The sequence below is a fragment of the Cyprinodon variegatus genome, unplaced genomic scaffold (genome assembly GCF_000732505.1).
Source record: "Cyprinodon variegatus isolate N-32 unplaced genomic scaffold, C_variegatus-1.0 Scaffold398, whole genome shotgun sequence".
Classification (NCBI taxonomy): Eukaryota; Metazoa; Chordata; class Actinopteri; order Cyprinodontiformes; family Cyprinodontidae; genus Cyprinodon; species Cyprinodon variegatus.
Genome location: NW_015150851.1, coordinates 451637 through 473739, shown reverse-complemented (window position 1 = coordinate 473739; position 22103 = coordinate 451637). Strand labels below are relative to the sequence as shown.

The 22103-nt window shown below is 41.1% G+C and overlaps 1 protein-coding gene across 1 annotated transcript; it reads right to left on the bottom strand.

Annotated features, from left to right (window-relative positions):
• Window positions 1–1970: 1970 nt before the first annotated feature.
• Window positions 1971–21287, bottom strand: ubtd1 (ubiquitin domain containing 1). Its single transcript, XM_015387558.1, has 4 exons — window positions 20664–21287; window positions 5178–5405; window positions 4942–5099; window positions 1971–3247 (listed from the first exon to the last, which is right to left on the bottom strand). Exons 1-4 carry the CDS (start codon window positions 20734–20736, stop codon window positions 2984–2986), a joined length of 723 nt encoding a protein of 240 aa, XP_015243044.1. The 5' UTR covers window positions 20737–21287; the 3' UTR covers window positions 1971–2983.
• Between the last annotated feature and the right edge of the window lie 816 nt (window positions 21288–22103).

Here is a 22103-nt window from a genome sequence, read left to right as displayed (position 1 = left end):
TGGTTTTTATTCCACGTCTGTCGCTCCAGACTGAAGGTGAAGCTTTCCTGACGCAGACAGACTCTAAAACCACCAAAGAAAACAAATGTGCAACCAAGTAGAGGGGAAACGAATCAAGGGAGAAATTCACAGCTTTAAAAAAGTAGAAACACACATTTGTTGGGTTATTATGGTTCACAAGCGTCTCGCACGACAGAAACGATGCAAACCTGTTCCGCTCCACGCATCCTGGAGCTAAAGGGGAACGAAGAAACGCGTCCAGCATGCAGACATGGATTTACGTTACCATGGAAACCCATTTTCACCGCCCTGCTGAAAGAAAAACAAACTCATATCCCATAATTATTACATACTATATTTTTATAGATATTCTTTTAATAGAAAATAACTCATGATACTGTCATTATTTTGACAAAGTATCTTATAATAATGACTTAGTCATCTTATTACTTTGAGAAATTATCTTAAAAAAAAAAATGATAAATTTGTTTTCTTTCCTAGATGTGGAGGAAATGTTCTTCCAGACGTTACAGATGATAAAGATCCGGTTTCTAAATGAGGTAAAAACCTTAAAAATCAAACATTTTACATCAATAGAAAAAATGAAACATTTTTTGTTCACCTGAAGTTTTCATTTGAAGACCCTCTAAATGTATTCCCTCTATCATTTATTTTGTACGTTTTTTTTCCTGATGGCGATGAGCAGATAAGGTTCCTCTACATTAAGGCAGCCGTGGAGCGTTTATACTTCCTGTTTAAACAGGAAATTAGGGGCTTTATTGATCATTTATCCGTTCGTATTTAGAATAAAGGTTTACAGCTTTAATTGTCACATTTTCTTTCCTAAGAGATTTAATGCGATCACTCTAATCTGCTTGTTTTATTTGGTTTCTTAACCATCAAGAGTCAAAAATCAGTCGGCTTGCTTTAGGTAAAAATCCCCCAAAATGCAATGGATAAATCTTCAACTCTGTATTCAAATCTGTTCAATTGTGTTTCTCTAAATCTCTTTAAGCTTCATTTATGAAAGACTAAAGGAAAGTATGCAGATAAAGAAGAAGAACATCTGCTCAGGGCTCAAAACAGCAAAGATAAATGTCCCTCCTCCTGAACCTGAGAGATGTCGGGCTTCACAGCTGAGGCGAGCAGGCCTCGCTGCTAAGCCAAGGTTTATCTGACGCCGCTGATTATCTGACGCACGCATGATGATGATGATCACAGTCTGGGCTCTACTTTCACACAACTCAGCTGCTCCTCAGCAGAAACAAAAACAATACAAGGCCTGTCATATTGCACCTGTTAGGGGGGGGCTGTTCAAGTCTGCAGCATCCTAAATACCGAGTGGAGCAGCTTTAGCGCCACTGTGGCGTTACAGCGGGAAGCCTGAGCGACGGGAGCGGAGAGTGGAAGAAAACAAAAAACATCAAGCCCTTCTTTGAGTTATTTCTTCCCTGAAGATTTCCCTCTGGTTACGATTCTGTGAATGGGTCGGTATGGTGATTACTTCACAGTGATAAACATGGCTCTGCCAGCAACAAGTGGGGGCGGGGCGCTCCATGGAGCTGGATTTAACTGGTTAACATCGGATTAAAGGTTCCTCAGAGAACTGGTCTGCCACGGACTGGAAACCAAACGCTAAAGAGTCGCATCTTTTCCTGCAAATAAAGAAATCCCACAACGTGTGAATAAAAGGTCGACTGAAGGAAAAAACTAAACAAACACAGTCTGACTACTTACAGGGGGTTTTTAGATGCTCAGATGCTTTTAGGAGCATCTGGCTGAAAACAATCTGACCTGAAAGGATGTATAGTGAGAACAGGAAGGTTCCAACACTAACATTTTACAGGAAAAATAAAAAGATCAATTCATGTTTTAACGTTCGGTGGGAAACCGTTTCAGATCAAATTAAAGGGTTTCTAAAAGCTGTAGAAAACTTGGTTCAAGCCTCTAGCATTCCCATCTGGCATTAAAAGGCAAACAGGGGTTGAGAGCCAAACTGACTGTTTACAGGTACGACCGTCTGCATCCACTGCATCAGTGGCAAAGCTGAGGAAGCTAAACTTCAAAGAAATGAGTCAGGGATGGTTTGTTTTCCTTTAACCGACAGCATGATTTTCTTTGATATTCTGAGTAAATCCTTTTAAAAAAAACAGGTCATTATTAGCAAATCAGTGTTGGTAGTAATAGACCTTGCTGAGTGTCTGATCAGATCATGAAAATGATTCTAAACTCATCATTTCAATGATAAAACACTTAAAGAAGCTGCTCCCTCTAGGGGCGGGGGCAGGTTCTGCAGCATCCATTCAAATAAAACCCAGAATCTGGATGTGGGATCACAGCTCCACAGCCGCTCCTCGGTTTGCTGGTGATTAACGGGCTGACTAACTACAATCATCAGCCGGAGGGACGGGAAAACGACTGCGTGAAAAAGGGCAGTGTGGCTCCCCCTAGTGGTCATTAAGCAGTAAGGCAGCTCCAAGAAACCCTCAAGAAGGTGAAATGGATATAAAAAGACAGCGTAATAAAAGGCAGCAGTGACCGATGGTGGATTTGAATCTAGAAAAATACACAGGGTTTGAGCCGATGAAGGCGAATCTCTTTATCTGGTAGAAGGCACACAATCAACTGCAGAAGAAGAGGAAGAACCCTTCATTGTGCAAAACAGCTCAGTTAGTATTTCCTAAGTAAAAGAATAAAAAATAAAAAAAAAACTTGCATCATCTGCTCCATCAAAGTGTCGGAGACAAGACTCGCTTCACGTCCAACATAAACCCCACCGATCTGGGCCTTTCATCCTCTCAGTGAAGCAGGAAAAACCAGCATGAGGAGCTAAAAACATGGCGACCATCTCAGACTTTCTTCCTCCAGAGTGAATAAAAACCCAGTTTCTACGTTAAATGAAATTAAGCAGCACTTTTCATTTATTCCCTCTTTTCTTTTTCGTTTCGAGTCTAAAATTCAGTTTCTCTGCAGGAGGACGGCGTCACTCGGACGCCGTTGCGGGGGCAGTGGGTGCCGGTTTGGGCCCTCCTAGCGCCTGCGCGTTCACGATGACCTGAATGATGAAGTCCTTCTGGATCTTGGTGTCCTGCAGCCGCGTCTTGTCCGTCAGCAGCTTTCCGGAGAAGAACCAGCGCTGGTGGAGCACGTCGATGTCCTCCTGGGTCTGGAGCTGCTTCTTCAGCTGCCCGATGGTGTCGGCCATGCTGGCGCTGAGCCGCACATCCTTCCCCGTGGAGAGCCGTACCTAAAGGAGCAACAGGAACCAGATCTTTAGGCCTTAACATTAGAACTGCAAAGGCTGTCATTTTGACGGTTCTGAGATTTTAAAAGGGGAGAACTTTTATTTATTAGAACTTTTAATTATCATATGTTGCTCATGTTAACTGACTTTTCCTGTTGCTATATTTCCTTCATTTTCAAGTAGTTTTTTAAATAAAATAAAAATGTAAAAATAAATAATTTGACTAATTATAATAATTTACCACAATCTCCTACAACCTTCATTTTGACGGCCCTATTAGTCACATTGTAAATTCCTCCCGCTGTTGATTGATGTTCAGTACCGTTGCCTAGCAACCAACATTCTACCTAGAACTCTTTGGCTAATAGGGAAAAATGGCTTTCAGAACAAAAAAAATCTAACAGCCAAACAGGCTTAAGAAATGCTTCAAAATATTGATGATAGCAATTCAGGCGGAGAGGGAGAGACTGATGAGGAGGACTGGGTAGGAAGCAGCTCAGATTCTAACAGCGAGTCAGAGGATGATCGCACACCCCCGGGAAAATGCAGATGTACCAGTGACCCATCAGACAATAGGGAAACTTTAGTTCAAGGTTTGGATAGTACTGCTCACACCACAGCTGGTTCTCAGGGGCCTAAAAGCCAAACCAGAGCCTGTGGCCTACTATAATCACACAGGTCGGCGTGGATGTGTCGGATCAGATGATTAGGAAGTATTCTGTAAAAGCTTCAACACAAAGGTGGCCTGTGGCTGCATTTTACGATCTCCTAGACACAGCAGCTATAAACGTTGGTTTTGCTCAGTAAAACCTTCATCCTTCAAACTGACAGCCAGTGGGACTTCTAGGATCAGAATTCTGGGAGTCTGAAACCATTTCTCAATTCACTAGAATGCAAGTATGGACGCGTGTCCTCGCCAAGTCTGGAAAGTCTGGACTTGGTGAGAAAGGGAGCACGCAGCATAAATCTGGATCAATTGGAACAGATGCATACTCGTGACGTCACCACACGCTCCGCTCTTCTAGAGCTGCATTTCACCTCCTGTTATTAATAGTTTCTAGATAATTATAAATTCTGACTTATTTTCATTTAGTGGGGGAATAATAATTAACATGGTCAGATAAACACAAATCAAAAGAACATTTTGCCAAAAAAAATAAAACTCTCCATCAGAGGCAGCGGTCCTTCACACACAGCTATGCCGAGAGAGGGCTGCTGCAGACGGGCTAACGTTAGCCATGGTTGTTAGCTTTGAAACTCCGCTGGTTTCTGCGGTCTTCTCAACTTTGGAAATCTTTTTTTTTTTATTTACACATTAAATCAGTAAATGGACCATATAGTGACGTTTTAAAGTATAATATTCTCGCCTTAAATTATCTTAAAAGGTACTTTTATTGAACAACAGCAACAGAAAGAGCACTTTCAATGGAGCACTCCATTGAAAGCTTCTACTGCCGCAGTGCATGCCGGGACAGCTGTCAATCTCTAGAACAGACAAGTCTGCTCTAATGCATGCTGGGTAAAGAGGGTGGGGTGAGAACAACATCCGGGGATTTGGTGCGTTCTCAGTCTGTCGTTCTCAGCAATTGGAACAGTGCTCAGGCTGAGGCTGATGACGTATCACGAGAACGCTCCAGAACATCTATTGAGAAACGCCTGAGTGTTAAACGGCTCATACTCTGACTGCGGCTGTTTACCTTGAGCTGGAACTCCTTTTTGGAAGCTGCTGGGGGCTGAGGGCTGTCACTGGGGTCCTCATCGCTGCACTCTGAGATGAGGTTGACGGGGGGCGCTAGGCAGTAGACGGGAAGCTGGTAGCGGTTCCCCAGCTCATCATAACATTCAGTCAGAGTCCCTGAAAGAGGACCAGGGATCGAATATGAATACTAGTCAAACATTCTGCTGGAAATGCTGCGCCGCGGCGCCTCCTCACCGTGCGGCAGTGTGATGCTAGCCCCGTCCACTATAGCCTGGGCCAGCTCGTGGTCATTGCACTCCAGGGCCACGGCGGCCGCTTTCAGGGCGTCCCAGATCTCCTTCCGGCCCTCGAAGGCCGGCGCCGTGTCCCAGAACTCGTCTCGCTTGCTGCGCAGCTGGCCCTCCGTCATCGGGTAGTCGCTCTTCCACTTGGGGCGGTCTTTTTTCAACGGCTCGTTGCGTCCTGTGATGAGAGGAGCAGATATTTATAATAGATAGAAAAAGGACAGAAGCAAACTGAGCGCAGCAGCTTCACGTGAAGAAACAAACCTCAACAAACTTAATACCGATTTAAGACCCAACTTTAAGTCACAAAGTTGCATATAACTTTTAGTGCAGTTATAATAAAGATAAGAAAAAGAAAATTGGTATCTGCATTTCAAGGCTTTTTAAGGACCAGTAATCAGCCAGGAAGCAGCCATCAGTGCTCCGCCATGTTTAACAGCTTAGTGGAAGAAAAGTAATCCTACAGTAGAAGCCATTCACAATTTCCCCACTTTCCTTGATGGGCCCTTGGCTGGTCCCCTACATTTACTTTCTAAACATCTAAAATATTCTTTCAGTCATGATTTGTGGAGATTAAGATCTAAAGAGAAGCGCCATCTCCTGGTCAGACCCTGTTATTCAGTGAAAGGGTGGAGTCAAGAGTAAAAAAATATGGCTGAATTTAGGTGTTCAGGCTGACTTATAACTAACTGGCCTGCATAAGATAACCAGAAAAAAAACAACATAGTTTTAAGAAAGGATTTTTTTTTTTTTAAACAGAAGTTTTCTAACTTTTGGGACAATATGGTTTGGTAAAGAGTACATTTATATACATGTTTAAGCCAGAATGATTTGAAATTTAAATATGACTCCCCTACAACTTTAAGATGTAAATACATTTTCCTCCGTCAAAATGTTCCATCCAGAAAATCCACAGAGGAAAACTTTTAATTTTACCTGATTCAATTTAAATAAAAAAATCTTCTTTAGGAAACTTTGGCTGTTTAATAATGAATTAATCGAAATAATCAACAGATTAATCTATTTGCAAAATAATTGGTAGTTGCAGCCCTTATCAGGATATTGCAATATCATAATAAACTGCAACATTTTTCCCAGCTGTCAAAATTAAATGAATGGATAAAAAAAGCAAGTGCTGTACATGTCCAGCAGAAGATCATTCAGTTATTTTGGAATCCATGTTGTTTGGGGTGGTAGTCAGTCTACATCTTCCACTGTGACGGCTTATGGGCTGGTTATCCTCCCGCAGCAGTGTGTCGCAGTGAGCTTGACGCAGACATTTTTGATTTATGCTCAGTATTGAAGCGTGGTCTGTGCTACACGCTGTGGGTCTAGATACGGCCGAGGCGGTGAGGAAGTGGGGGCAAGTTTGTCTGACAACAGAGGGACATGAGGGCCAAAAAGAGTGGGAATCCAGGTGGAAAAAAGGGTCCCAGCGTTCTCTCACGCCTCGCTCTTCTAGCTGGTCCAACTTCAAAAGTTGTTTTCCGCAATTTCAGTCAGAAAAACAAAACAAGCCGGCCTCCTGTCTGTGGTCAGCTACAATTTGGGAGAGGTGCAGCAGAGTGTCTGCGGAGGGGGCGGGGACGTCTTTTTGTTCACTCACCTACGCAGACGACCTAGTTTTGGAGTATAAATCAGCCTTTAAACTACAAATATGGCACAGCCATCTGCCAGAGTGGCAGTACAGAGGGAGCCCATTTCCCTTCATTGTTTTAGGTAAAAAAAAAATAAAACATTTTTAAATTGATGCTAGAAACTTAAAGACTGATGCCAAAAATCACGATATATAGCTGAATCAATTCCCCCACCCCCAACACCAAGCTCCAACAAACTGACAACGCCCTAAAAAAAAACAACACAGAATTACTTTGCTTAAACATAACAAGTATAGTAATATTTTAATCTTTATTTAAACTGTTCTTTTAAATATTTAATGGAAATTTTAATTGTTCAATTGTACACTTAATGTTTAAATCGTATATCAAAATAACTAAAAGCTACATTTATTTATTTCATGGGACATTTATCTATTTAATGACATATATTAGTCTCCGTAGATCTCAAAGATCACGTCACAGTGACTGAAAATCATCTCTTCCATTCCTAGATTCGCAGGTTTGTTTGTTGATCTACAGCAGTGGATCCGGAAAAAATAACCCGAAGTCTGTCGTGCCACCGAGTCGGTTGCTTTTCCAAACGGCTCCACCTCATCAGCATCGAACAGCCACACATTAAAGGCCTGAATGTTCTCTGTCCAGTTTCCTACAAACACGATTTGATTGTATTTGCATTTTAGGGCTTCAATAGAAGACTTGAGTGTTTGTAGCTCAGACAGAGGAAACCATTGCTCCCAGTTTAGGAGCTTTGATTAGCAACCTCTGCTTTTGGTTGGGGTCCCTCAGATCTATGGAAACAAACCTTTTATTGCCTTTAATGTCATCAAGATTTTTTCAAGGTCGATTTTCCCTTCAACAGAACACAGAAATTTGAAACCTTATATTAAATAATTCTAATTTGTAAAAAGTAATAAAAAGTGGAGACAGAACAGAGAAACAGGACCTGAGCGTCTCTGACCAGAGACAGCAAACACTCCCACTAAACACGGTGGTGTCATCCCAGTTTAAAATTAGCAGCAGGTGCAGCGTCTGCAATATGCATGAAGCATGTGTGGCCTGCACCAGTCGGTGTAACTTTACCCATTATCCACCATCAGTACAAACACACAGAACGGGCAGAACCATTAATGCTGTTCAGACATTTACTGAAAACACCAAAAATTGGTTTTTAATCATTTTAAATCTTTTAAAAAAAAAAGTAAGTTAACAGTTCCTTAAATCTATATCAAATGTCCTGTTTCTTCTAAAATGAAATATTAAACAACCAAAAAAAGATCTCTCTGCAGAGATGGGAGTAATAAAATAAATCTGATGAGAGTATTTATGGACACTGCAGTAAGCATAGAGCAGCTTTAAAACCACGGAGGGTAGAAATGATCAGGGTCAAACAAAAAAAAAACAGGCTTTCTAATAATTGTTAAAGGCACAAAAATGTTTTAAATGGAAATGAAAAAAGAACATTTGTACAAAAAAANATGTTTTAAATGGAAATGAAAAAAGAACATTTGTACAAAAAAATAAAAAAAATAGAAATAAAAAAAAGTTGGAATAAAAAGCAAACAAGAAAAACGTCCATGAGGATTTGAGAAAAACTCAAAAAAATTAAAGGAACACTGTAATCAGGTTATAGCATCAAGTTTATTAAACTTCTGGGTCATGATTTGGTCAGGTAAGTAGCAGAGGGGGTTGTTAATCAGTTTCAGCGGCTTTGGTGTTAATTAAATTAACAACAGGTGCACTAGAGGGGCAACAACGAGACGACCATCAAAACAGGAATGGTTTTCCAGGTGGAGGCCACTGACATTTTCCCCCCTCCTCATCTTTTCTGACTAATTTTCACCCGTTTTGCATTTGGCTAGGGTCACTGTCACTACTGTTAGCATGAGGCGCTACCTGGACCCTACAGAGGTTGCACAGGCAGTCCAACTCCTCCAGGATGGCACATCAATACGTGCCATTGCTAGAAGGTTTACTGTGTCTCCCAGCACAATCTCAAGAGCATGGAGGAGAGACAGTTACTCCAGGAGAGCTGGACAGGGCCGTAGAAAGTCTACAACCCATCAGCAGGACCAGTATCTGCTCCTTTGTGCAAGGAGGAGCAGGAGGAGCACTGCCAGAGCCCTACAAAATGGCCTCCAGCAGGCCATTGGTGTGAATGTCTCTGACCAAACAATCAGAAACAGACTTCACAAGGGTGGCCTGAGGGCCCGATGTCCTCTAGTAGGCCCCGTTGTCACTGCCCGGCACCGTGGAGCTCGATTGGCATTTGCCACAGAACACCGGAATTGGCAAGTCGGCCACTGGCGCCCTGTGCTTTTCACAGATGAGAGCAGGTTCACCCTGAGCACATGTGAAAGACGTGAAAGGCTCTGGAGAAGCCGTGGAGAACGTTACGCTATCTGTAACATCGTTCAGCATGACCGGTTTGGTGGTGGGTCAGTGATGGTCTGGGGAGGCATATCCATGGAGGGACGCACAGACCTATACAGGCTAGACAACAGCACCCTGACTGCCATTAGGTATCGGGATGAATCCTTGCACCCATTGTCAGACCCTGTGCTGGTGCAGTGGGTCCTGAGTTCCTCCTGGTGCACGACAATGCCCGGCCTCATGTGGCGAGAGTATGCAGGCAGTTCCTGGAGGATGAAGGAATTGATACCATTGATTGGCCCCCACACTCGCCTGACCTAAATGCAATAGAAAACCTCTGGAACATTATGATCCATCTATCCGACGCCGCCAGGTTGCACCTCAGACTGTCCAGGAGCTCAGTGATGCCCTGGTCTAGATCTGGGAGATCTCATCAAGTGAGTCTAGTCTTAACATGATGACTTGATGAGATGACAGGAGTCTGGTGTACCATTGCTTTGTTGGAAAGAAAACCTGCAGCCACACAACCCTTTCTGGAACTGGTTTGACACCCCTGTTCTAAAAGGAAAAAAAGCAATACACTTATGTAGCCTTTCAAACGTTACTGTGACTGCTCTGAGCATGTCCAATGAGGACTTCCAGAAAAGTCTTCAATATTTTCTATACAATGTAGTTTAGCATTCTTTAATGTTTAAGTATATAAATTATTATTTTCAGTACCATTATTACGTAGTTTTTCGGCGATCCAGATCTTATTATTCTGTCCATGCATGTGCGGGACTGATCGTGGTGTGACAGTCGGTTCTGTAGCTACCTGTGCGAGAATACCTTGATAATGGCAGCTATACCTCACAACAGTAAAAAACTTTGGTACGATGGAAGACAAAGCTGACATCCTATTGCTTATGCTTCAGAGCGTAGATTTAGACAAACTTTGTCATTTTGTATACAGAGTTTATACAAAACAGTCAACAGTAAATGAGAAGCTTACAGCAGTGAAATGAACATTTCCATTTATAAAGTGCAGCAGTAATCAGAAGAATGCCGTAGAAACATTGAGTTGAGTTGTTTAAAAATAGAATAGACAACTTGCCATGTAGAGCAAATATGATGTTTACAGTGTGATGCAGTCTCTTTTTGTGACTTGAATAGAGTTTCAACAGTTTAAGAGTCTGATTGCAGCAGAGGAAAAACTGTTGCAGAACCTGCAGGTCCTAGAGCCCATTCAAGGTGAAAGTCAAGCCATAATAAAAAGGAGTAGAGGCATCAGTGCTACCAGATGGTCCTCCATGGCTTGTGGCAATGCAAACACTGATGGTGACACAGACACCTTTTACATGGGTTTGGGGTGAAGCAGGCAGGCAATGCTAACTGGTGATGAAGTGATGAAGATTATCTGCTATCAGGAGGCTGACCTAACCTGACTCCACCAGATGGATTTGCTCCGCATATCCATCTGGAAACCTTCCGTTGAAGTAATTTTGGGAAGGAGTGAAAATACTGGTTAGCTGATTGGCCTATGTTGGTGATAGACGGGCCAAATAAACCAATCAGATCAACGGAACATATGACGTAACAGAGCGACGACGAAGAGAAGCCAATTGATAGATCAAACTCTTGCCGAAACCAGTCAGGACAAGAGCAAAAACATCTTTTCCTCTGAGAAAAGCCTCCAGAGCAGTGTTTTGCTCTTCTTTCAGTGAAGAAATACTCTGTAATTCCGATAAAACTTGCTCGATAGCCACGCTAACGCTAGTTTCATCGGCTGAAGCCGCCATGTTCTTTAGACTGAACTGTTGCGCTTCTCGTTGCGTCACACCTCAACCCGCTTCAAAGCCAACGCTGATTGGACGTTTGTTTGGTGAACGGCTCCAAATTTTCTTTAACGGAGAGTCTCCAGACTGATCTGCGAGTGAAACGAGGCTAAGGCTGACCAGGACCATGTACTGCATGGCAAACTGTGCTTTACGAATGTTTGCACATTTTGATTGCTGTGCCAAGAGGTGGAGGCTTTGGAGGAGCCCATGGGGGCCTGTGTAATCTAACGTAAAGGTAATTTTAGAATTTGTTTTGTTCTTTTAAGGGGTTTATTAATCGATTAATTATTATTGTAATATTATCTCTGACTCGCCTTTCATGTGATTAAAATGAGATCCAAGGCGCCTCCCATTCGTTCCGACAGCAGCTGTCTGAACTGTGGTGTGATCCAAGATGGCCGCCCTATAGGCACGTTGGCTGGTGTCCATTGAGGCGTCTACGTATAGAATGTCTATGGTGGGGATAATTTTGAACCGAAGCGTACTCCATACACCATCTGTTGCTTAGCAACTCTGCTGCCCGAATCTGGCAGATGAGGAAACGTAGAGCTCTCAACATTGATAACAGAGCTGTAGAACGGCACAAACGTGCAGCACGCCGGACTTCTACTCTTTGAACAGGTCTGTGCTCCGTCCCACCCCAATCATTCCCGTTGACTGGTCAGGCCACTTGCAAACCGCACCAAATAAATTTTGCTTTTGGCCTGGACAAAATGACAGGACAAAATACACGACAACAGCTGAATGGATGAACAAAAACAAAAATACTTTCATTCCCTGGAGGATAGAAATATCCTTTCCAGACAGCGACACTGATTTTATTGTTCTGTCCCTCAAATTAGAATCACAATAAAAACCAAAACGGTAAGCTAGACTGTGCTTGAATAAAAAAGAAAAATCTAGTCGACATTTTCTTAAAGTGTTTTGCTGCAAAATTACTTAGAATCTTCAGAGAACTCAAGTAGAAAAAACAAAGTTAGTGGGAATAACTGCGGTTTTGTGTTCTGGTAAAAAAATAAAAATATAAAAATGGGGCAGCAACAAAAGGAAGTGATTTGGAGAACAGCCCAGCTGAACACAAATAGAGCGATGAAGCAATGCATTACAGACAGATGAAGCAACATCAAGCTGTTTTGCTCCTGCTGGGCTCATAAAAGTAGGGCCCCTGTGAGGAGGCTGGATGGAGCTGCGTTATATTTATGAGCTATAATGAAAGGCGCCATGAACAAACAACTAAAAAACCTCTCTGGTGCTGTATTTCAAACACAGCAAAACAAAACACTAAATGAAGAGTGAGCATAAAAACAGATACTTGTGAAAAGAGCTTTCTGGTTCTGCTGGAACACAGACTTTTAACAGCCTGACGTTCTCTCCTGATCCGAGGTGGTTGGTGAACGTAGCTCGATTCTCGTTCGACAGTAAACCCACAGGAAGTGGTCTTTATTCAAGCACCGACGGAAGATGAAAACATGCAACACCACCGAAGCTTCACCCTTTTCTAGATGTATAAAGAGTTTAAAGCAATAACCAATATTGGAACGGCTCTACGGGAGCATTTCATCATCGTTATTTGGTCATCTCATCCAATCAGACCACTAAATAGAAACGGAGCATGATCTGCGTGTGCAGCTGTGGTGACGGGCGATGTTCCTTGTAAGCTGTGCTTTGCTGGCTGTGGTTAACGCATCATTGCACAAACCCATGCAGGGTCGCATAAGCGGCGGCTCTTCGTATCACCAAAACCAATATTAATGTAAGCAGACAACACAATACGAAGAAAAAAAATAAGTTTTCAAACATTTCTAAGAAGCATTTTTAAGAGTAATTTCTAACAGGTATGAAAAGGTTCAACCACTATTTTTACATCTTGCTATTGTTTCAGATCCTTTTTATATATTCCATTTTTTTTTACGTTTTTAGATTTTATTCGGTTTATGTTATGATCCTATTTATTATTTTCTATAAATATTTTACTGATTTAGATGTTTATCTAATGTTAGTCATATTTTTTTTCAAAACCAATAGAAAGCATTTCTATTGGTCCATGCACAGACCACAAGTAGAGGGAGAGATCGAGCTGCCAGCTGGATGAGCGGACTCCGTTTTTTCCTGGACTGAACGTAACCAGCCCAACCGAGCCAGAGGCTATAGTCTGGTTCATGCTTAGAAACCAGGTCGTCAGTTAACGCTCTGGTGCACCTCCCAAAAACTCTAGGTGACCGCAGACAGTGCCGCAGAGAGGAGGCCTGTGATTGGTCAAGTCTACATCCGCTCTATACTATGCATGTATGCCATTTGGATCTCAATGGCAGAAACTCTGACTGTAGCGACGTCTACAACTCCAGGCACACCTTGGACACTGTCCCAGACACCGTGCAGGACGCTAGTTTGTAGCTCTGTGCGACGGTCTGTTGGTTTGCACCGGAAGCCAAAACACTCAGCGCCACGGCCAGTCTTTGGGGAACACTCACGGGTGAACTCGGCGTTAACTGCGACCCACGCAGATGACCTGGTTTCTGAGCATAAACCAGGCTTAAGAACCCTGGTGAATAAGGAAATTGATGTTATACTTAATTAAGGACCATTAATTTGTTTTTATTTGAATGGCAATTACTATAAAATCCAGTTCTGGTTATTTAATATATTAGTTTTATCTTGTGGTGAAATTGCAAAACAATGGTTATAAATAAAAAAGAACAATTTAAACAAAGAAAAGTAGAACAGAGTTCCCAGAGTAAAGCTGATCTAACAGCCATTAACCCAGACAGGAAGTAATTAAAAAGATGCCAAAGGAGGCCTTATTAGTGCCGAGTCGACTTCCTGTTTATTTGGATGAGGAAGTGATGAGGGACTCCCAAACTAAGAGCAAGTCAGCAATGCAGCAGAACACGACAATACTTGCAGTTTTTATTATTCAATAATAACTACCCTCTTTTTTTCCAGAGGAAGGGCGTGTAGATGTTAGTCACTCCTGGGGCGGGCTTTCCACAAAGAGAGTTTGCTTCTCTAAAACTGTATTTCTGCATGTGAAAAGTGAACAATTTAGCTGCCATGCAGCTCCTCCAATAAATTTAACTTCCCTTCAGTCAATGTGAGACACTAAGCACCTTGGCTTCTCTACGGCTTCTTGAAAACCGAGAGTGAAAGATGACAGAATGCAGCAGTTATCTAAGAAGCATTTCATGCTGGGCGTGTAGGGAGTTTAAAACTCACCTTCAGGGAAAACAAGCTGGAGCTCAAAAAATGTCAAACATCCCAGAAACTACATCTGAGTCTGTACATGCTTCAGCTACGAAACATTAAATCCACTGAGCTGGAAAACTGATTCTGCTGGTTTGATGTAGGGCTGGGTGACATGAAGAAAGTCCAATATGATATCTTTCTGAGCAATATTGTGATAAATAATATATCACAATATGTTTAAATGACCTCCAAAAAGTGCTTAAAATCGCAATGATATACTCATTCAAACTTTTGGGTTTCAATTTAAAATATTTTATTCTAACCTTCTGAGAACTTTTCTGCCACATGATGTCTTTCTGTGTCAGTTTTAGACCTTTAACAAGATCCCAGCAACCAAACAGGAAACAAAGCAAAAATACACAATACTAAATAAAATGGAAAATAAAAAAGGGCTATTTTGTGCATGAAAAAAAGAATGAAAAAGAAATTGACCTCATATTAAACAAAAACCACAAGTGGAAATACTGTCCAGAATTAGAGCATTATTAGAGCATCATCTAACTATTAGCATTGATCTTTACCTGCTGGGAATTTTAAAGAAGCACCTAAAGTTGGAAAATTGAGAACATTGCCAAGTTTAGAGAACTGCTGTAAAACCTCTGAACATCACATCACAGGTATTAGAGCATCTTAAAAACATTTTAATATCGTCATAAATGGCGTCTGTGATTTCCCTCCATCTCTTCCTGTTTTTCTCATATGGGATCGCTTTTTCAAACGACGATTCACAGACTGATTTATTGAACGTTTTAATTGGCTTGCGGGGAGACGCTGACATGCAGAGTTCACAACATTAATTTTGCAGCAAATGACTTTTTAGGTGCTGGAATAAATTTGTACTGCTACCGTTTGCAGCAACGGTTTTTAGACCTACAAATTAGCGCCTTTTGTTCGTCATCCTCGGCGTGTAATCTAAACCCCTGCTGTGTATCGCTCAGCTGAAACACCTGCTGTCGCCATATTTTGGTTGCCGGTTGCTGTAGTGGGCCAAAATATAATCCTGTTTGGAGGAGGGGTTTATGATGCGTTCAAAATCTGTGAGAAAATTAAAACTTTCAGTGAAATAGATGCAGACAGCTTAACGTCGTCATGCGAATTTATACTCGATGGCTGCGATCGAGTCATTTTAACTATTGTGTGTGGTGAAACTGGAGATGCATCAAGTATATTATATAGATATTTGCCCACCGCTAGTTTGATGAAGCATCATGGATCCAAAGCAAACCTGAAGTGAAATGCTGAGGTGTTACCCTGCATGAATTAATAAACTGAAACAAAACAACATAGAAAGCTGCAGTAGACTTACTTTGGACTCAGGACGTTAATAATCAGTAATGTAGTGTTATCACTGGGCACTAGAGGGCACCACTGTCCATTTTGAATCAGAGTCTCAATGGTATTTGCAAGAGAAGAAAAACCAGAGCGAATTTGAGCTAGAGCAGAACCGAGGATGAATCCAAAGTCCGATCCGGATTATTTCCACTCTTTAATGGATCTAGACTAAAAACAGAAAGCTAGACATACTTAGCGTCCACTTTATTATAAAATGTAAATCCCTTTATTGTCCCAACATGGGGAGACTCACTTTGTATTTAACCCATCCCCTTGGGGAGCATTTGGCTGCAATTGTGCAGCTTCCAGGGAGCAGTGTGGGGTTAAGGGTCTTTATCAGGACCCCAGAGTGGAGGCTGTGGGGATCGAAGCGGGTACTTGAAACTTCCTCAGGGCACAAACGCACTGCCCTAACCACTAGGCCATCACTTCCTTATAGCAAAGGTAAATAGTCTGACAGTATGTCAGGGCGACAAACCCTGTTAATAATAGATCTACATCTGTGTTCTTTGGAAATCATTAATTCCATCATATTAATTCAGTAACCTGGGAGGTCGTGGTGTAGTTGTTGAGTTCAGCTGCACGTTTCCTCTGTTGGACCTTAGAGCATCTAACCTGATAAGCATCTACAGTCTAGGTTCTGACAACACAATCAGACAAATGTAAAACCGTTTGGTGTCCTGATATAACTTTTGCATTTCCAACACAGATATTGGAGCTTTGAGAATTGGTCGATACTGCTATTGATCTGATACAATATTAGCACAAATCATAACAGCTTTTATTACTCATGTTATCCTGAAGGATGCTAGAAAAGGCTTGATCAAGTAATATTAGTAAAGCAGCAAACAAAAGGCAAGAAAACAACTGATCCAAGTAGATTGAATGAGTTAGAGAAACTTTAACAGAGCAGAGTATTTCTATCGGCATTGTTTTAGATGCTGGTTGATAAAGAAACAATATTACTTTTTTAGAATAGAAAATCTCTTTATTGTCCAACAACGGGCAAATTCTGGTGTTTACAACAGCAAAAAGGATTGTAGAAAAAATAGACACACAAAAGTGGACCTTAGAAAAATTGATAATAACATGAGACATCCCTAAAACAATAATCAAGCTAAAATTGGCTTAAAGAAGGTACTTGGCCAAAGGCTAAAATGTTGAAGGAAACAACACAACAAAAGGAATCATTTCCAAATGAGATCCCCAAAGGTAGAGCATCTTCTTTAATTAAATTGTTGATTCTACAAGAGGTTATAGAAGAGCATGTTCGGAAATGTAGACATTTTCCACACATTGTCAAAAGCAAAAAACTAAGATTTAGTTGTGATTCTATATGATCCCCATTAACACAGGGCTGCATTATTATAAGGTGGAAGGAAAATGTAAATAAACTCATCAGTTTACAAAGAAAAATCTGAAAAGGCGTGTTGTGCATTCGTCTTTATACGACAAACACTTCTACATTCCAGCTCACCAGTCAGCTAGCTGGTAAACACCATCAGCTGGGGTCTCATTTAATCTCACTATAAATGCAGCTTTCTGGAAAGTTTGAACTAGGGTGTAGTAGGGCAGTACAAAACAGATGTATGATGATAGATTGTGTCCATATTAGACAAAAAAATAATAATTTATATTTTTATATATAATGGTTAGTTGCAGCCCGAATATCAGGCTTTACTTGCATCTATAAATCTCAGATATCAGCAAGCTGATAGACAAAAGGCACTTCTGCCTGTTTCTATTTAATTTTAGCCAACTCGCTGGTTAATAATCATCCATTGTTTTAATAACTAAGTTTGTTTATTACTGATCTATGTTTAAGTGGTCGAGCCTATTCCAACATTCCATTCTACAAAATAAGTAATAGAAGAAGGAATGATTCAGGTTGATAATGTTTCAGGTAAAAGTCGGCCGATAATCAAATCTGCAACATCTGCGTCACATCAGGACTGAAAATTTGCATTAGGGCTGAACCATGAAATGGGCCTCATTATATAAACATATGAAATAAGAAAATGTCATCTTTAAAAATACCTTTATGAATATTACAGAGGTATAGTTTATATCTGTAGGGAAAATATTTTACAGTTATGAACCTCCTCAATATAATCAAACTCATTTAGTTCCAAGCTAAACGGATGAAATGAACATTTAACCAGGTGATAGTCTCCATCATATTCCACTGCTTCTTAGTTTTTTTTAGTTTCTCTCATTGCCTTCTTTCCTTTTCGATGTTTCTAATTCACGTTATGGCAAACCAACCTCAGCCTGAATGTTTTTGTTCACCAATAATTATAGTAAGTTGGTAAAAAATATGCAGCTCTGAAAATACAAACTTAAGGCTGATTTATACTTCGAAAATAGGTCGTCTGCGTAGGTGTCGCAGTGAACAAAAAGACGTGACCGCCCCTTCCGCAGACACTCTGCTGCACCTCTCCCAAAGTGTAGGTGATGGCAGACAGGAGGCCGGCTTGTTTTGTTTTTATGATCGAAATTGTGGAAAACAACTCGTGAAGTTTGACCCGCTAGAAGAGCGAGGTATGCAAGAACGCTGGGACCCTTTTTCCACCTGGATCTCCGCTCTTTTTGGCCCTCATGTCCCTCCATCGTCGGACAATCTCGCCCCCACTACCTCACCGTCTCGGCCGTATCTAGACCCACAGCGTATAGCGCAGACCACGCTTCAATATTGAGCATAAATCAAAAATGTCTGCATCAAGCTCACTGCGACACACTGCTGCAGGAGTATAACCAGCCCTTAAAGATCCCCAGTCAGTCAGACAATATCTTCTCAAAAGATATATATATATATATATATATAAAATAATAAGTCCTTATTTAAGCAGGTAAGCAAGATATTGCAAAGAGTATTTTACCTTTAAAGGTTTTGTACACATTCATAACCCTGTGGCTGTTCCTGAGTGGGAACGCCTATTAAACATGTGCGAGAGCGTGCACGAGACCATTTGTCCTTTAAAAGAAAGTTTAAAAGATGCTGTTTGCATCACTCATGCAAGCTTACTTTCCAAAAGAAGATTTCCAATTTTCTCCACTATGTCAGACTCACCACCGGTAAGTGAAAATGGGGACGAGCACGTAGGATGGCCTTACATAAACCGATCACCACAATGATTGACAATTAGGAGGACTACTTATTGAGATGATCCACCCGGAAATAAAAGATTGTCCTCTATACCTTTATAGTAATAAAAGGTATTGATAGTTTATTTTTCCTATTTTAAATGTAAATCATCTTATTCTGCTGGGAAATTGTCATCATCTCCTTAAACCAAAGGAAAATACATATTTTTAAGAAAAATTGGCTTATATTGTTTTTACATATATACATATTATATAATCGACACATTTTGCATTTAGAAAAGAGTTCAACCCCAGATTCCACTTCCTCCATCACCGCACGGCTCCGCCCACATATGTTGTGCGGAGCACCTGTGCAGTCATGTTAATCAATGAGGCCAGTTCCACATACACCACTACTCCCCCACACATCACCGCCTACGTACGTCTTCTCCGTCCTTCGCCGTCAAAAATAGGAGCAGAGCTGTTGCTCCGCTCAGGACAAGAGGCGCAACTGCAACCGCATCAGGAAAAGGAACGTCGAAAAGATCCGATTTTTTACAGATTGGCTGCGTAATTCTTATATATACCCAAAAATTAGGCCAGTTTAATGAAATGATTGGATGCAAACATAATGAACTAAAGTTTCGTCAAATCCAGTCATAACTTGCAAGAGCGCATCTCACAACTTCAAAACAAACTTCTTATCGCAGGCATGGCTGAAGAGATGCCGAGTTTGGAAATAGAGAAAAAAAGAAAGTTGTATGATCCTAATTATCTCTATTGCAAAGACCCACAACCAAAAGAAAATATTTGGGCAGAAACATGTTAAATTGATGCTGATGGGAATTTTTTTAATAAGTCATTAAATTAAGCATTCATTACTGCATGTTTTGCTCATATGAATTAAGAAATAATAATATTGCCCATGCTCTCCTCGAGCTCCAAGGGGCTCAGAGCAGAGCAAGATTAGGAGGGACCGGGGATGATGTAGGCTTTGCTTTGCGCAGGCCGTCTGCAATGGAGTGGGGTGGTTACGGAGGATGTGGGATTTCAGGGTAAGGAAAGAGAAAGTGATCACCTTCATGACTCCATGAAAAATTCAAAATGAGAAAAAGTCTCCAAGCAGCGAGAAAGAGAACAGAGCAAATGTTTAAAAAGTTCAGACGAGACGAGAATTTGACTTTCTAAGCTACATGCAAAGCTGAGTGATGTAAAACTACCATTGCATGAATAGAACATCCATGGTGGCGGCAGCATCATGCTGTGGGAGGGTTTCCTACCTGCAGAGCAACAATGCAAATAAAGGAGGCAGAACAAAGCTCAGCTGTGGGTTAAAATGGAAGAGAGAAAGTCCAGATTTTAAAGGAGAGCTGCTCTCCACCCAGTCTGAGGAAACTGAAGATGTTTTGCAAAAAAGACCAAAAAAAAAAAAACGTTTTTTCCCTGGTAGAGACCAATCCCTAAACGCCTCAGAATGCCATCTCAGCGAAACCTGGTTCTACTTAACACTGACTCACTGCGGCTGAACAATCATTTCTTTCACTCCTCTTCACAAATACCTGCTACAGGGTGTTGGTGTGTTACAAGAAATCCAAATAAAGCACAACAACTTTAGTGGTAACTCGACTGAAAGGTTGTAGTGGTCAAGGTGCCAGAAGCAGGCCAGGAGTCAAAGTTTCCAGCTGTGATAGAAGGGAAGTAGTTTCATGCTCTGCAGAAATGTCCCATCGGATGCCAGAGGAGACAAACAGGAACTATAAGCAAAGATCTGCATTACTGACATGACTGGAGGCGGTTTGAAATCAAAGCTCAGGTTACAGGAACTTAGGATGACCAATTTACACACAACATCAGAGTGAAAGAATAAAACCAGGTAACAGTGAAGGCAGAATTTTAAAAAGAGATGCTTAAGTGGAAAAGTTAAAGCAGATGAATAATGTGTTTTATAGAGGGAACTATGCTCAGTCTCACCTCCTCGTCCCCCGTTCCTGGACGAGCCTCGATTCTGCGAGTCGTCCAAGTATCTCCCCACACATCCCCCCATGGCCGGAGCTCTGCTCTCCCTCTTTTTCTACGGATCCTTACTGGATGAGCAGGCGGCTCATCGCGGACCGGGGCGACGAACTAGGTCTGGAACGGATGGAGGCAGGTGGCAGGTAGACCGCTCCGAGCCTGGTTTAACATCCGGGTCTGTACCGCAGGGATCCAGTGAAGATTTCCCCAGACAGTTTCAGTCTTTCCTAAACTCAAACAACGAACCGTGTCTGCGTCATAAACAAACTTCTATTCCAGCTAGCGCGGCTGCTGGAGTCACTTCTGAAACGCTCGCAACGTTCGCGCTAACAAGCTAACCAAGCTAACCAGTTAGCCACCGCAACATCAGTAAACACAAACTTTAGCAAAGCCACATTATTCCCCGCGCGCTAGGAGTCCTAGAAATGCAGAGGAAGGGATTTAGTTTGGCCCTGAAGTTCCGAGAGAAGAGGAGCAGCAGCCCCCAGCAGCTGTCCCCGAAGCAGCGCCTCTTTAAACTGGGAAAACATTTGTTCGCGCTGCTAAAAGGTGACTGGAAGCGGTGAGCTAATGCCTGCCAACTTTTTACTCGCGCATGCGCACATGCCGCGAGGCAGGTGGCTGCATTTAAAGGGAACTTCAACCACGACCCTAACGCTAGGGTTAGCCTAAAGACTAGCTTCTACTGCGAGAATAAAGTCTTTATGTTACGAGAATAAAGTCTTTATCTTATGAGAATAAAGTCGTTTAATTACGAAAATAAAGTCATGAAATTACAAGAGTAAAGTTTTTAAATTACAAAATTAAGTCATAATATAACAATAAGAAAGTGGTATAATTACAAGAATAAAGTCATAAAATTAAAAGAATAAAGCTGTAAAGTGACAAGAATAAAGTTTTAAAATTACGAAAATAAAGTCGTGACTCTATGGAAATAAAGGCGTAAAATTATAGAATAAAGTCAAAGAATTACAAGAATGAAGTTGTACAATTACAAAAAAAGGTCATAATTTTACGAGAATGAAGTCGTAAAATTACAAGAATAAAGTTGTAAAATTACAAAAATAAAGTCGTAACACTACAAGAATAAAGTTGTACAATTATGAATATAAAGTCGTAAAATTTCGAGAATAAAGTCAAAGAATTACAAGAATAAAGTTGTAAAATTACAAAAATAAATTCATAATATTACAAGAATAAAGTCGAAGTATTACGAGAATTAAGTCATAAAATTACAAGAATAAAGTTGTAAAATTACAAAAATAATGTCATAACATAACGAGAATAAAGTTGTACAATTATGAAAATAAAGTCGTAAAATTTCTAGAATAAAGTCAAAGAATAACAAGAATAAAGTTGTAAAATTACAAAAATAAATTCATAATATTGCAAGAATAA

What these genes read in the sequence shown, in the direction of transcription:
- ubtd1 (XM_015387558.1), bottom strand. Translation starts at nt 20,736, where the DNA reads ATGGGGGGATGTGTGGGGAGATACTTGGACGACTCGCAGAATCGAGGC. An exon ending in CAGGAACGGGGGACGAGGAG is followed by an intron (nt 5,406 to 20,663) that starts GTGAGACTGAGC and finishes CTCTCATCACAG; the next exon opens with GACGCAACGAGCCGTTGAAA. An exon ending in AAAAGGAGTTCCAGCTCAAG is followed by an intron (nt 3,248 to 4,941) that starts GTAAACAGCCGC and finishes TTGCTCCTTTAG; the next exon opens with GTACGGCTCTCCACGGGGAA.